This window comes from Stegodyphus dumicola, chromosome 10, assembly GCF_044657685.1.
Source record: "Stegodyphus dumicola isolate Sdum_Otavi_A_Nest chromosome 10, ASM4465768v1".
NCBI classification, from domain to species: domain Eukaryota; kingdom Metazoa; phylum Arthropoda; class Arachnida; order Araneae; family Eresidae; genus Stegodyphus; species Stegodyphus dumicola.
In genome coordinates this window covers 60,936,687-60,953,085 of record NC_140777.1, presented here as the reverse complement: position 1 = coordinate 60,953,085, position 16,399 = coordinate 60,936,687, and the positions used below count along the sequence as shown (strand labels likewise).

At 36.5% G+C, this 16,399-nt stretch overlaps 1 protein-coding gene across 1 annotated transcript in view; it reads right to left on the bottom strand.

Annotated features, from left to right (window-relative positions):
• Nucleotides 1-16,399, bottom strand: part of LOC118192872 (uncharacterized) — a 408,484-nt gene that overhangs the window by 44,411 nt on the left and 347,674 nt on the right. Inside the window, exons 3-4 of the mRNA XM_035363899.2 lie at nucleotides 14,737-14,789; nucleotides 3,588-6,656 (exon numbers count right to left, since the gene is read on the bottom strand). Coding sequence (XP_035219790.2) covers nucleotides 3,588-6,656; nucleotides 14,737-14,789 — 3,122 coding nt within the window. The remainder of the gene's footprint in view (nucleotides 1-3,587; nucleotides 6,657-14,736; nucleotides 14,790-16,399) is intronic.

Genomic DNA, 16,399 nt, shown 5'->3' with positions numbered 1-16,399 from the left:
AAACACAAGGCAGCCTCCATCGATGGAATCGATATTATAATCCTTAATGAAGTGCACAGATCACTGTTCAACATCCTTTTTAAAATTTTTAACAAGTGCTGGACGCCGGGTAGCTTTCCAACCCTTCTTAAGCACGCTGATGTGGTACTGCTCCTGCAGAAGCACAAATCGAGATGATCTTGGCTCCTATAGATCGATTTACTTCCTTCCATCAGAAAGTTCTTCGAAAAACTGACCCTAGGGGGCCTGAACGATCAACTGTTCGCTAACAAATCAGTTTGGTTACTTACATGGGACCTCAGTCAACCACGCTCTAGCCAATGTCCATAATATATGCCAGGACAATATGGGAATAGGTGTCTATATAGCCATAATTTCACTCGACATTTTAAAGGTACATTAACATCTGGTGGCCTGACATCATCGTCTAGTTCGCACAAATTTGTATGCATAGCGATATCAATCAAATCATTACAAGCTATTGGATTTTCGCTCTATAGAGGTATCTACAGAAGGAGCTTTCAGGAGACCAGCAGCCACAGACTGTCTACAAGGCAGTGTCCAATACTCTAACTTTTGTGGCAGAATCAGCACTGAGACTAATCAACATCTTTCAAGAAAAAAAAAAGACCCAAGCCGTTTATGACTTCTTTGTTATTTTAAGAGATTTAAATCTAGGAACCAACTACATGAAAACAAGAAACAAGGCCGTTCATTAATTAGAAAACTTGTGTAAACAACATAAACTTATCTGCAACCACAGAAAGTCAGTTGCCATAGTTCTAACAAAGCCACGTCACCTCGCACAGTACTTTAATTTTTGAATTCAGAACTCTTGTATAAGAATCCGCAATAGTTTAAAATATCTTGACGTTATCTTAGATGATAAAATTTCTTCGTGGCCTCATATTCAATATCTCGCTAATAAAATCTCGGTAGCCAATCTAATATGCACCACCTCAAAGTCTTGGGGAGTCAGCCCTAGTCTCTTTAAAGACGTGGTTATAAAACAGTAACTGTACCTTGTAATGCAGATCGGTTTGGGGCTCTAATATCAATAGCCCAAGGACAAAGAAGTTTCTGAAAATACAAAGAAAATCCGCACTACTGATAACTAAATATTACAGAACCTCCCCAACATTGTCATCGCTCAACCTAGCTGGAATTTTGCCAATCTACAGAAAACTAAAAGAAAAGGCTATAAATAGCCTACGGCAAGATGTAATTCCCCTTCAGAATTTCTATATCAGGTCAGACACTTACACTAAAGTCAATATCCTCAATATACAACAAGCAGAATGATTTGCAGAGACCAACACCATAAACGTAAGAGCGTTTTATCTAACAAATATCTACACATATGGCTCCAAAATGGAAACAGACACAGTCTGTGTATTTTGTGTTATTCAAAATAACACAGACGGTATATATGATTGGAGTCCTAAATTACGATCTATTAACTTTGCGTTTCAGTCAGCGCTGATGGCTATTAAGCGAGCAACCAAATGGGCACTAGCACATCGAACACAAATCATAATCAACGCAGACAGGTTCTACAGTACTATAAGATAAGAGGCCATAAGAGGTACTGACAGGAAACATTGATACGTGACAGCTGCCATCTCACTGCACACAGCAAAAGAAAGATTAAGCTGAGATGGGTCAAAGCCCACATCGGAACAGAAGGAAATGAGCTTGCGGATAAACTAGCAAAAGCTGCAGATCTCAAATCGCATCACAACTACATTCCAAATCAAGTCTGTCAGCTCAAAAACAATACCAATGCTCCGAACATATCAGAACAACAAGAGAATTGGCACAACACGCATGTTGATGGAGTGACTTATAAATATTTTCCAAAGGTCTCCATACAACTCAAGACTAACTGCAGTTATGCAACACAGCTACACACAGGTCATTACCCCACCCTGCACATGTATACAGATTTGGCATAACAGAAACGGCCATTGGCTGCTCTGATATTGAAGACGACTTCAGGCACTACTTACACGGCTGTCAAATAACAGCAAGGCTACATCTATCTAAATCATCGAGAAGTAATGAACGAAAATGGTGAGAAGTGCTCCCGGGCAAACAAGCAGTTCTAAATAGAGCGAAACAGATAATTAAGTACATGAATGATAACTCTGATGAGTTGCAACACCTGTGAAGACTGTAAATGTCAATTCTGTAACAAGTGTAAAACATTTTACTAACTGTACAACTGTAAATTTTACTAACTGTACAACTGTAACTGTACAACTGCATAATTTTGTACAGTCAGTAAACAGTTGTACTAATTGTACAACTGTTTTACTGACTGTACTAATAACACAATTCCGAATTCTGTTCAAAATTCAAATGTAAAGACATTGCTCCAAATTTTGTCTTCCGGAACTACAACTGTTAAAAATATCATTGTAAATATCGGTAAAATTCCAATTTCAAGATTTGTAAAATTCCATTGTCTACAGGTTCCATTTGCATGTTATGTACGCAGAACTGCATCAGTACACTATTATTGTAATTCTGTTACGGCGAAACACCGAAATCTGGAGAAAGTCGACATTCACCGGTGAATGTCAACATTCACGTAGTCGCTTGGCGTATGTCCGAAATATTTTCCAAATACTCTTATTTCTGACTAAAACCGGTGAATGTCGACATTCACCATGCACTAATGGTGAATGTTGAACATATATAAGAATAGTATATTTCCTTCTCCATAATTCATTCGCGAAAAAACGCACTTGAGACTCAAAATAAGAACTTAAAAATATAAGACTTAAACTATTATGACACTTTGAAATTGCACAAGAGGCCCTTGCTTTTACAACTGCATTTATTTGTGAAACACTTCCTTTTGGAATGGCAGCGTGTACATATACTCCTCTCTTTTCAACGTACACCAGAGCATATCTGTGATTGTCGATATACACCGGTGAGGGTCCGAATGTACAAGAATGCAAAGAAATATTCGATCTTTCACCGACGTATTTGGTGAATGTTGACATTCTCCGGTGAAAGTCGACATTTTCCAATTTCGGTCTTTCACGGTAACAATTCTACTAACACACAGAAATAAATGTCCGTCTGACCTGCCTACCGACCCTGCTTTCGGGCTGTGCTTGTCCAAGTAGAAGATAACTTCTCACTGGCTGGGCATAAATGGCTTGAAGAACAACAGAAAGTGAGCCATTCAGTCGTGAGGGAGGGGATAAAAATGCATAGCACAGCATAGCAGAATAGATGCGATGCTTTTAGGTTGCCCAGATAAACTTTTCCTAGGCAGTTGCGGACTGAGGACAAAACTCGAATAATCTATGTAAGCCTCCCATGTCACCTGCATGAAAATATTGCCCAAACACTTAAGATTATAAATTTGAAGACATTTTTCTTTCGTGATAAATAATTAAAAATGATGTACATTAAAGAAAAATTTACACAAAATCTATATTACGATTCTAATTTTTCAAAGTAAATCTGATTTTTAACTTTTCAAAATAAGAAACAAACACGGTGCACTACAGCAATATAAAATTTCAAGAGAAAAACTAATAAACAGAAATACTTAAGAATATACATACATTAGCTTGTTTAGCCTTTCTGAGAAGTGCGGCACGAAACATTTGTTCCATGACATCTGACTTTCTTTTCCCAGGAAACCGTCGTACCCCTGGCATATCGGAACAAGAACTTGGGTCTGCTAAACCTTCTCGACTGTCCTCTTGTTCCATTTCGTCACCAGGCTCACTGGACTCGTTGCCAAATGCTGACATAGGAGCCGGGGAGGGTGGGGCAGAGAAGTTGGACGGCTTTTGATCGCCATTCAGGTAATAAGGGCCGAATAAATCACCTAACCCACGATAATGACTGTTCTTACAGCAAAGGGAACAGAGCCAACTTCTGTCTTTAGTAATTGTGTCGTATATATGTGGCAGGCCAGAACTGGAACCCATTCCCATATTTTGTCGAATTACACCTCCAAACTGAAGCTGTTTTTGTTGCCAATACTTTGCTTCAGCATTTTCATCTTTTGGAGGAGTATTCACAACGGAAACAACAAGAGGTTTGTTCCTTATGCCCACAATGTGGACATAGGGACCATTGATGATACGTTTCTTGATGACGGGCGGAGGCGGTCCTTCTGGACCAAAGAATACTTCTTTTTTCCGACGCCGTCGTGGTTGGCGTTCTTCACCAGGAGGCTTCGGTTTATTTTTGCTTCCGAACGGCCTACCTCGTTTTTTCTTGATTGGCTGAGGCATCATCTGCCCAAGCACAGGATCATAATATTGAGGCTGATTGCTACTGTTCATTTGTCCACTGTCCTGCAGTTTAACAGTACTACCGTCTTTATTAACAGTAAATAACAAAGGGCCACGAGCCCTGTCATCGGGAGGAACATCACTTTGATAATTTGGCGGAGGTTGAGACTGTGCGAGGTTATTGTTTAAGGAAGAATTGTCCATGGCATGCGCATCCATCATAGGGGGCTTTATGACAGACATATTATCTTTGGAGCCGTAGTCCGCGCCCATACCAGTAGGTGGAGGGCCCATATGATAACCATGGGAAGCCCAAGACATATCTTTATCTGTGGCTCCCCCTACAATGTCCCCCATCCCATTGGTGGGATGATTTCGCATTGATAACATGGCATCAGTGGAGTACATATCCATGGGCACTTCACCATTGCCAGCAGGATAGGTAGTGATTCCACCTCGTCTTCGGCTACCCCTCCGGCCTCTCGAACCACCTCTTGATATTCTTGGTGGACGGTGTACCATCTCTGAATTGTACATATCCCATTCAGAAACTATTCCATCACCGTCAAATATTTTCTTTTTTCTGCCTCTTTTAGAAGGTTTAGGCAAAGAAAGACAATCATCAGGATATGGCTTGCTCTGTTGCATTCCCATGAAGCCATCTTCCAAAGGTCCCATTTTATTCCAACGATTTGTTGGACTATAATACCGAGGAGGTCGGGGAGTATAACCTCCATCTGTAGGGTACACGTCGTCGCAAGGCTCGGGCTTACCATTTGTAATTTCGAATTCAGGCAAGGTTGAATTTCTCCTCTCTTCGCCCATCATCATATGTTTATTGCGTGGAATATCCATAGAATTATCCATTAGAGGATCACATTGTAAATCATGGCCAAAAACTCGCCTTCTACCCCTTGGTGACTTGGGAGATTTGCGTCGTAAGTCTACAGTACCATCTGGTTCTGGTAGTGGTGGCACTCCTCCGCCAAGATGTTGTAAAAAGTCTTGAGTGTCTTTATTCTCAGAATCACTTGAAGGAGCCCCAAGATCGTCCCTGAGTCCAGCAGGCTCTGGCTGATGGTTGCCATTTGTCATTCTAACATCGGCGACTCCGAAGTTTTCAAAATCAGACCGCCTTGGTGGTGGACCTTGTTGCTGTTGGGGTGGCGGTGGTGGCTGGCTATCTGGTGGTCCTGTGCCAGGAATAGGATTCACAGCATGAGGATTCACTTCACCATTAACGTGACCAACATGATTGGATGAATCAGCGCTTGCTGTAGTTGTTCGCGAATCACTACGAGGTGAATTACTAGACGTTGAATCAGGTGCCGAAGAAAATGTAGAACTAGTTGGAGTAGACATAGCAGTCCTTGGCGGTGTGCACAACCTATTTTGATCAAGATTATAATATGTTGGATAAGGTGATCCTGGATCACTACCTGCCAACTGTTCTACGGAAAAATAAGATGAGGGGCGGCCAGCAACAGTTGGGCCGGCTGCACCTCCTGGGCCTTGATTTGCTGCCATTTCATAATTTGCTCTAGTTATAGGAGATTCAACAGTTTCAGAGTCCAACATGACCATTTTTTGCAATGACTGTAACGGATCAGAGTTGGCAGATCCTTGACCTCCCATTGGACTGCCACAGGGTTGACGAGCACCACCATTTGAAGGAGCAGGTGTAGTAGCCCCTGAAGGAGGAGATGGAGTATTCTTGTGCGGTGGAGGCGGATGCGGAGTCATTGATGGAGGAGGATGCTGCTGTTGGGGCTGTTGGGGTGACGGCGCTGAAGGAGGAGGGCTAAATGGTTGCCCTCCTCCAACAGGAGATCTCGAGTGTGCCGGCAAAGGAGACGGTGTCGTCCTTGGAGAGTGGAGTATACCAGGACTTGGAATCTGTGACTGAGACCAAGAATGAGGAGAATGACCAGCAGCGGAAGGAACGAGGGGAATTTGACGATAATGTGCTGGAGGTCCTGGTGTTGCACCGCCCATGCCGCCATGTGGGGGTGAATGTATGGCAGGTGGAGGCATCATGGGTCTTGGAGAGGGTTGACTGTACTGCATAATATCAGTGCTGCTGTTACTGTTATTATCTCCACCCCAAGCTGCTTTCATCTGCTGCATAGCCCTAGCACTACTGCTGCTATACATGGAGGTCCTGCCTCCGTACAAGTCCGGGCTTAATGAAGCATAATGAGAAGTAGGCGCTGAGCCGTAAGGACCCAGTTGGTGACTAGTGCCATAGGCAGCTGCCAAACTGCCATGCATCTGATGTCCTCCATGCGCACCATATTGATGAGCGTGAGCAGGTGGTGACACAGGATGAGGTCTGTAAGGAGATGGAGGCTGGTAGGAAGGATAGCTGTTTGTTTGACAGTGTGAAGCCTGTAATAAAATGAAAATGTCTATAAATAAATTAAATATATTATTTTAATTAAAAATAAAATGTTTTCATAAATATTATTCTCAATTCTTGGTGCATATGTTACCGGCAATGCATGAAAGGCAGCATTTTATACAAGCCGGGCAATGCATGAAATGATTAACATTTCATACATTTCCTAGGCATTCTACAGAATGATAAATGACAAATCAGAAAATATGAAATGCATGTCCGGTTCGTTTGCAATATTCTTACATTTATACATAATGCATACATTTAATACATTCTTTTCTTTAAGAAAGCATAAATTTTATGCACAATTTTTATTTTTCTTTAGATATTTTGGTTTGGTTTGGTTTTATTAGATTACGGCAAAGCACTCGAGGGCTATCTGCCTTTTAGATATTTAGATATTTTGTATAAAACATCTTTACCATTATTTTTCCAAAATAATATTTGTATTTTTGAGGAATGCACGTCTTTTAAATATTAGTCTTTTCATGGTCTTTTACATAATCTGCCTAAATAGTATTTCTCATTCTATAGCAGTGATATTGAAACTTTACGGCAGTACGACCCCATGAAAGTGCAAATGACCCTAAACAATGATTTCGCGACTCGAACCAGAGCGTCAATCCTTAGATATGTACCATCAGTTGAGAATTTTTATCCACCTTGCGACCTCGCTATCAATTTTTGCAACCTACAGAACAGTACTATTGTTCTATTGTTCTATTGTGTGCACAGGTATTATACACAATGCAAAGGTGAAGCACGTAATTCTCATATTTCATACTTTGCCTAAAAACGCTAGACATTCTATAAAATGTTTAGGTGTTCTATAGAATGCCGGCGTTTCATACATTACCGATAACACACACACAACTTTTAAATTCTCAACATAACGCAAATATTTACAGTGGTTCACATTTTTTTTCGGATAATCATGTTTTTGAAATTTGAAATTTATTTTCAAAAATCAAGTAAATGAATATCAAAGAATCGTCTTCAATTTTCTTTTCACACATACTGCTGTTTGAACAATTTAAAACATCCTATTGCAAAAACATATTTTCAAAATATTTCTTAAAAAATAAAATAATTTACTGAAAAATTATACAGTTATTCAAATAACCAAGTTTTTATGATATGGAGCCTTACTTTAACTTCTCATTTCTGTTTTCTTCACAATAATGCGAATGAGTTTATTTAAACTAAAGTTTTTAGATTTTAAGACACTATGTTTTTGGCTGCGCGTGCACGCTACTTTAGTTCCTACCAGCTCTGATGGTTCAAAATTTTCGGCTTTGCGTTATTCGTTGCCGACAAGATGATTTTTACGCTCCTGTTAGAATTACTAAGCCGGCTTAGAGTAACCTTTAATTGTGTAGTTTTTGACTAATGTTCCATGTTTAACTTAAATTTGACTGATTTTATTTGGTTGCCTTACCACGAGTTGTGGCTGTTTTTGTTATCACAAGGGCATTTATGTTCTAATTTCTGTTTAATATAAAGTCTGAGGGGGGGGGGTTATTTACGCCGGAGCGTGTGCAACCGGTGCGACCGCAACGGCCGGACGAATTTAGGGAAGGCAAAGTTTTTAGAATTTAGGAAGGACCCGGGCGCCAGAATTTTGGATTTCCGGAGTCTGCACCGACCGGCAAAATGTTTAGCTTCGACTCGATTCCAGATCAAGTAAAATCCATAAAATCCTGGAAATGACTTCATACATATATTCGGACACTTAGAATAACAATTAATAGTTAGCAAAATTATCATTCAATATTCATTTGGAGGTCCTTTAAATAAAATTATACTTTTCATGCGTTTTGTCATAGATTCAACCAGTTTTTCCGCATACTAATGCTGAATTTTGTTCTCTGTAAAAATTACATTAACTTGGGCTCTTGTATAACAATACTATGTTCCCTGTTGTCTTCTAAAGCTCATGTTCAAGTATAAGACCGAAGAATTCAGAGGAATTTGTTTAACTTCAGGGCAGTCATTAAACAGCCATATAAGCAAACGTTTAGCAAACATTTGTTCGTTACCTGACAGATCTTTAAATGCACTTGCATTCCCAATTTTTACGCATGTGTTTCTATGTTTTCATTTAGAATTTTTTATGTTTCTAAAATGCCAAAGGCAGTAAAACCTCCCCAAATAATAATATCTTCCCTTCCGTGGAGGCACCAATGTTTTCAGATTCAATTATTCGTTAGAAAAGGGATACCCAACCTTTTTCTTGCATCGACTCGAATTTTTAAAAAATTAGTTTTCTCTATAATAGACAGCATAACAACATAATACATATAATTGCATGTAAATAACCTGAAAATAACAATTAAACTAAGAATATGAACAGAAGTTTAGAAAAAAAAAGGATGTATTAGATTAATATTTTATTATTTTCTGTATTATCATTATTACTAATTTTACAAATATAAACAAGTTTTCTGTAAAAACTTCACATCCTGTTTTGCTCTAAAGTTCGATTTTAATGAATGGGATGGCTGCGCTTGATGTACTGATACAATTTTTCAATATTTGGCATAAAATTGCGTTCTAAATCGTCTCGAACAAAAATATATAACCGTTTTCGTTAGACTTGACTAAAGCTGTTTTTACCAGATAAGAAGAGAAAAAGTGAATAATGTTGGTCCGGTAACAACTTTTATTTGAGGATATTTCTCTCAGATGATATTTAAATTCCAAAACAGCGTATACATGTGTTTTGAATAAGACACAAACTTCAACATCCCGCATCAATGAAATCAACTCTTCTTGCGTTTTTCCTCTGATATTTATCTTATATGATTTCTTCTTTACTATATAATATAGCTTGATATCACTAAAAATTAATTATCAATTTATTAATATTTTTTATCAATGGCCAGTGCGTATTTGGCTGTCGACCCCCAATCGACCTCTTGATCCTCAATTAACCCCTGGTGGTCAATACCGTTGACAGCCCCTGCGTTAGAATTTCGCCATCATAACCTCGTTCTTCGTTAACATAACGTTCAGTGCGACCGCAACCGCACTTCGTTCATCATAACCTCGTTCTTAGTTTCGGATCCATATGTTACATTTCATTTCAACTGCAAATATTACATTGTACCGATACGATACAGCTTTCCTTGCAATTTTGAAACAAAAGGCTTAACTTCCTCTCTCATTGTTCGTTAAGAATTTCCTTCTTGGCATCCGGCGGTTATATTCACACACCGTACTACGTGCACCTTCGTTTTAAAGAGCAGACAAGTTTTTCGGATTTAATTCTTCTTTGGGGTTTGACCACAGAGTAAATCGAATACCGTACTCCCTCAAGTATTTGCCTCTCTAGCTTTTAGAACTATGTTCTGAAAATTTTACAAACATTCGCATGATTCTCCTCTTCCTCTACTGCACACAGTTTTTGTCTCTGAAGGCTAGTTTATTGGTAAATTGTTTTGTCTTGATTATTTTTACTCAATTTTATATTTGCACTTTTGTATTAACATTTAACCCAATTATTTTAAACGTATTTTGTGCAGATTCTTCGTTAAGCTACCAGGACATGGAAGGTGTTTTCATGCCTAAGAAACTTTCCAAACATGCGATTTTACCTTACTTCTATTATTTACGCTCCATCTCCTTATCTGCTCTTGGATGCGTTCGATCTTTCGAAATCCGCTTCTTCTACTCGCCTCATCCTCCTCTCTTCCTCCGATATCTTTCTTGGAAACTGCGGTCAAGACTAATTCATGTGAGGTGCTTAAGAGGCTTTACAAGGTAACTAAGCCGAAAAGGCTCAGTTACCGTCCAGCTCAGTTTGTAGAGTAAATAGGATATTTTGAAGCAGAAGACATGAAAAACCTGCAATGCATCGCCGACATTCGAACCTTGACCTCTCGAATACGCGCCGCGTGTGCTATTGTTACAGGACAAAGGCATACAGAAAGAAGGGAGAAAACACCTTATAAGTTACCTCAATCACCTTATAAGGTATATATACCTTATATACCTTAATTACCTTTATCACTTACCTTACCCTTATAATCACCTTATAAGTTACTTATCAGCTCAATACCAATCAAATATTGAATAATATTTGATGTAATGTTGGCATTACTATGCATTGTTAGAATGTAGGCTTATTTTAATGAAATAATATTGTGAAGTTACCGGTAGTTTTTCCATGACCATTTTTAATTGATTATATTCTTAACGTAACAGCGTTCTTCGGAAATGAAATGACTCGCATAATTTCCCCCCCCCTCTCCATTTTCGGACGATAAATTAGTTAAAAGAAAGGGGAAATACGAAGGAAAATACGATATATTAAACTTTGATTCGACTCCAAATATCCCATTATTCCAATATATTCTATGTCTGCTTACTTTGGATTTTTCAAAGCTTAATGCAAATTTCTTCTTAACGAAGCATTTCCTAACACTCGAACATTTTATCCTATGCCTCGGTGATTCATCTGACAGTTACAAAACTAACATTCACTGTCAAACTCGTTCTTCAAATATAGTTGCACGTTTCGCAGCATCAAGCGTTAAGTCTGTTTAATTTTCCTTTAGATAATCAATGAAATAAACTGTAGAATATACTTCCGTAGGAAGGCACCCTTATTCTTTACTGTCACAATGTACTCTTAATTATCCGGATAACTCAAGCTATCCATTGATTTCTGTTGAAACTCTATATAGGACTTATTCGACATAGGGGGATTCGAACACAATGATAAAATAGCTTATCGAAAAATACGCAATTAAATTCGACAAATTTTTAAACGTTCCACAAAAACAGAATGAAATTACTGATTTTTTTAAAAGAAATAAACATATACAATATTCACGAAAACTGATAGTTTGGATTCCGTACTTTGAAATTCGGTTCCTGTTTTAAGGACGTTTCAACAGTTCCATTCAATATGCATCATTCTGCAACATCGAAGAAAAGTTGAACGCTTTTTACATTAGCAATTTCAATTTAAATTTTCTAAAATTTATTATTAAGTTTATGGTACTTGGTAACGTCCTGCCATGTTCCCTTCAAATCTAAAATAACTAAAGTTTCTTGCTGAAGAAGTAACATTTTTAAACTGCAGACAATAATTTTTATGACACATTTTCATTTAAATTCATAAAATGTAGTAAAAGCGATCTATAAAAATATCTCAGCACAAATTTTGGATGTCCGAATTATTATAAATTACGTATAACTTCGTTTTTAGCACGTTTTGAATTAATTATTTCATTTTAAGGAATATTTTGATTGTACTTTTTTTTTACAGCAAGCATGTTTTGGAATAGGAAAACAACAGTATACGAGAAAAACAAATCTGGAGTCATTTCTTTTCTAGTAGATGTTTTTTACAAATAAATTTAAACTTCTTCTTGTATCGACCCCTTTTAAAGGAATGCTTTTTTTTTTTCATCGACCCCCTTAGATTTTTTTTTTTTTTTTTTTTTTTTTCTACAATATACAGCATACAACATAATCACAATACAAATAACTACACTAAATAATTTGGAACAAAAGTTTCGTAACAAGAATTTATTAGATTTTAAGTTTAATTATTCTTGGTATTATGATTATTCTTAATTTTACACACATTAAGATGTTTTCAGGGGGGAAAAGATCCTAATGACATTCAATTCTAAGTTAGATTTTAACGAATATGATGGTTGCGCTCGATTTAATGATGTATTTTTTTATTATTTGGCATAAAATTATTTAATTTATGCTTTTTAAGTCATCTCGTTCAAAAATATTCAGCTGGTTTCTTGTTTTCCATTCTAGTTTTTGAGTTCTTCGTATTTTTTAAAATTGTGTTTTCTTGTGTTTTATCGTTTTACATGTTTATGCAGTACTTATTACATTAAAAATTATATATTTTATAAGAATACAATTGAAGTTTTAAATATATTAAGTAATTTTAGAGTATTTTCCCCATTTATATTGTAGGGTTTATATTTATTTTAACTAACATTTATTTTAAGCTATCTTTCCTGTCAAGCCTTTACTTTCCCCTAGAATTGCCAATGCCAGAGTATGTAAATTGTAGTAGAACGCGCAGTATATTCAAATTTTAGCAGAAGTAAGTTGAGTTTAAATAGAAGGGAAACGAGATTGTATGTGTGCTTCTTGAATCGCTAACGTGAAGGTTGCTAGGTAGAAATTTAAGAACCGCGCGTTTCGGCCTGTGTGCCCATCTCGGCAGTTCGTTGAATCTTTCAACTGCTTAATCAATAAGCTTGCTGAATCTCAGCTGCATTTTAGAAAGCGGTTAAGTTAGTTACGATTTCGGAGCCTCGTAGGTAGTGATCTAGTTGTTTATTCATCCTGTCATTAATTTTTAGTTTCACAGTTCTGTTTTTGTTAAACCGCCGGGTCGGCGTAGTTTGTGAGCGTCATGTGAACGCAGCTGTTATTTCTAAAGTGGAATAAAAAGGGATATAAACCCTTCTTACGAGTTTGTGTAATTTACAGTTCATAGCAGTCACTACCATAGTTGCTGACAAGTTGGGGCCACGCTACAGTACAATATTATGCGATTTCTTCCTTACTACATAATACAGCATTGTATCAATAATTATTTATTTATTTATTTTATTAATATTTTTTCTATGTAATCAATAGAATGTAGATAATGACGATCAACTGCCGACGTATATCCGGCTAATCGACCCCTTGGTCATCAATGATCCCTTTAAAATTTTTTCGACCCCAGAGGGCCTATACCGACCCCGTTCGGAGCTCCTGGTCAAGCCTGTAGTGCACAAGCAGCTGGGGGGGGGAATTACTTGGTATGCACCTTCGAATTTATCAATACACCACAATTTCAATTACATAAAGACTCCCTTTTTGGCTTCACAAAGCACAGTATGTGGCTTGGAAAGCTGAAACATTTATGGAAACGTGCCTCATATCGCTGATCAATCATTATTTAAATTATTCACACACATTGTTCTAAAAGTTTAAAAGACAAATAAAATTTTAACAGAAGTTATCACTTATCTTGTTCAAAGCCAATACACACAAATTGTGAATCGATTGACTGCTTGATACAGTTATCAATTACTTATTTATTTCATACGGTTGAGTGACCTATTGAGATGTATTCTATCTTTCCACTTCCGAAAATAGATTACACTGCATTAACTAAGATAGGCTCTATTGTTGCCACTGAAATACCGTATTCCATAGAGTATTACTTTTTTTTTGCTAATCTGATCGTCCGAAAATTGAGAGGGTGAAATTACGCTAATGATTTAACTTCCGAAGGACGTGGTTACGATAAGAACACAATGAAAAGTAGTCATGGATACACTACTAGTAACTATCACAATATGTTTTCTTTAAAAAAAACATACATTCGAATAATGCTACCTAATGCTATTAACGTTGCAATATATAATAAGATACCTTCATTTCTGCTTCCCTGCAACTTGAACCTAGCCCTTATCTTTACCTCTGCCCTTATCGTTATCCCTGCTACTCTTTAAGCCTCAGACCATTCATACAGAAATAGAGAACTTGAATGTGGCAGTCGACTCAGCGAAATCGTAGACTGAATGTCGGTTCGTGTTTACCTCGCTAAGATGGGTCAGTTCTTGCATTATGCAGGCATGAAGTTCGGTTACAATGGAAACGTTCGACATGATCTTTGCAGGTCGTTTGCGAAGGCTTGTGTTTGTTAGTAAACACATGGACGAATTTATTTTCGAGTTCAGGGAAGTTCGTTCTCTAAAAGCACTCAAAATTATACGAATACTTTTAAAAATTTTCAGAAGCTGCCACTAAAAAGCTAAGCGGAAGTACACGCGAGGAAATACGGTTATTCGTTAATATTTTTACAATAGTTAGCTAAAGAGAGACAGTGCTAGAGAAAATAAAGCGCAACGACCTTATAGTGAATAATAGAAATAATAATAATGTGATACGTCAAAATAAAGCTTCCGGTCTTCCTTCTATCAGTCAAATATACGAAATCTTAGGAATTCAAATGTATTATACTATACCTAATTGCAATATCATTTTTACTATATAAATAAACACATCAAAATTTTCAAGTTGACGTATTACCATTTGATTTTCATACGGACGCTCAGAGTAATTCATTGCAGAGCCCATGGTACCTATAAAAGAAAAATATATGGATTAATAAATGAATTCTTTAAAAAAAAACCGCATAAGCTAAAAATTACTTTAGATCACAGAAATATCGTAGAGATATGATGTATTCAGAAATGGTCAGATTTTCAGGTATATTAAGCACAGAAAAGCCCGCATAGCTACGTCCGAAGTTTCCTATCCTAAGTTGTAATCTCATTTACTCTGAGGATTCAAGGAAAATTTGTGATAAAGTCAAGCTGTGCTAAAGATCTACCGGTTACAACTTCTCCACCAGTTTACTGTGAACTCGGCTTTAATATGATTGCGTATGTTTATTTTCATTAACTTAAATCAACCGACTTGGAGTCGATTTGGTGGACCCCTAGAAACTATAATTATTTTTGACGGAACCCCCAATCCACAGAACATATACATATTAAAGAGATAATAATTAAATCAGAAAAAGGGATTAATAGTCTATCAAGAAGTATACACCTCAAACTGAAACACATGCAAAATTATTCTATAAATAATATAATAAAAACAATGTAACAAATTGGTGAAAATTCTTTGGTTAATTACAAGGAGAAGTTGAAGAATTTTCAACAGAGCCGCGTAGATTACCTCTGGATGATTATAAAGAAATAATTCAAAAGAAAGTGCTAAATAAAATGTTAAAAGTGCAATAAAGAACAAACTTTTACAAAGTTTCCGTGGTTAAAACTTTATTTAAATATATATTTAGCACATTGCTTTTAATTTACCCAATAGTTTTTCTGGTTTCTTACTTCGAGAATTCTTCTTTTACATTTTTTAAATTTTTTGTTTAGCGTCGAGTCGCAGCAGATTACATCTCGATGATTAATTGAAACTGAAAGATCTAAAAAAAATTTATTGCATTTAAGGGGTGTTGGAACCCCAAAATCTTCAAAAAAATGTGATTTCGAATTTTTGCATTTTCAAATTCTCTACACTTTTATCTTTCTAAAAATACCATTCTTTAATCTCTATGAAAATTAGAACTGTAAAAAAATCTAGTTTTAATTTATCATCTACTGCTTTGATCAATGAGGATTTTTACATATAAACGCGTTTTCTCCAAACGTGACTTTTTTTATACTCGATGTACCTTTTCTCAGGAACTACTGCTCAAAGGTATCTAAACTTTTTATGGCTTATTTATTAGGTTCCCTAATATTTACTAAAATGAGCTTTTTGTAATAAACTTAGAAAAAAATTTTTTAAAATTTTTTTGTGTGAGAAAAGTGCTAAATTTTACTATGCCTAACAAAATATTCTGTAATTTACTCTAAAATTCAAAATGTTTTAAAAGCTCATTTCAGTATAATCAGTTATGTATACTTTAATTACAGAAAAAATTTCAAGCTTATATCTACAGCAGATTTTGAGAAAAGGTACATCGAAAATGGCTAATTTAACATTGTCGGTATGGGGGTTTCTGATATCCCTTAATTTATTTTATTGCAGTTTCAACGAACTTCAATTAATAATTTTAACTGAATTAATTTTTTATTTGGCACTTTCTTTTGACTTCTTTAAAAACCATCTAGATATAATTCAAACACCTGACTCTACTGAAAATTATTCGGCTGCTCCTGCAAAAAGAACAGGA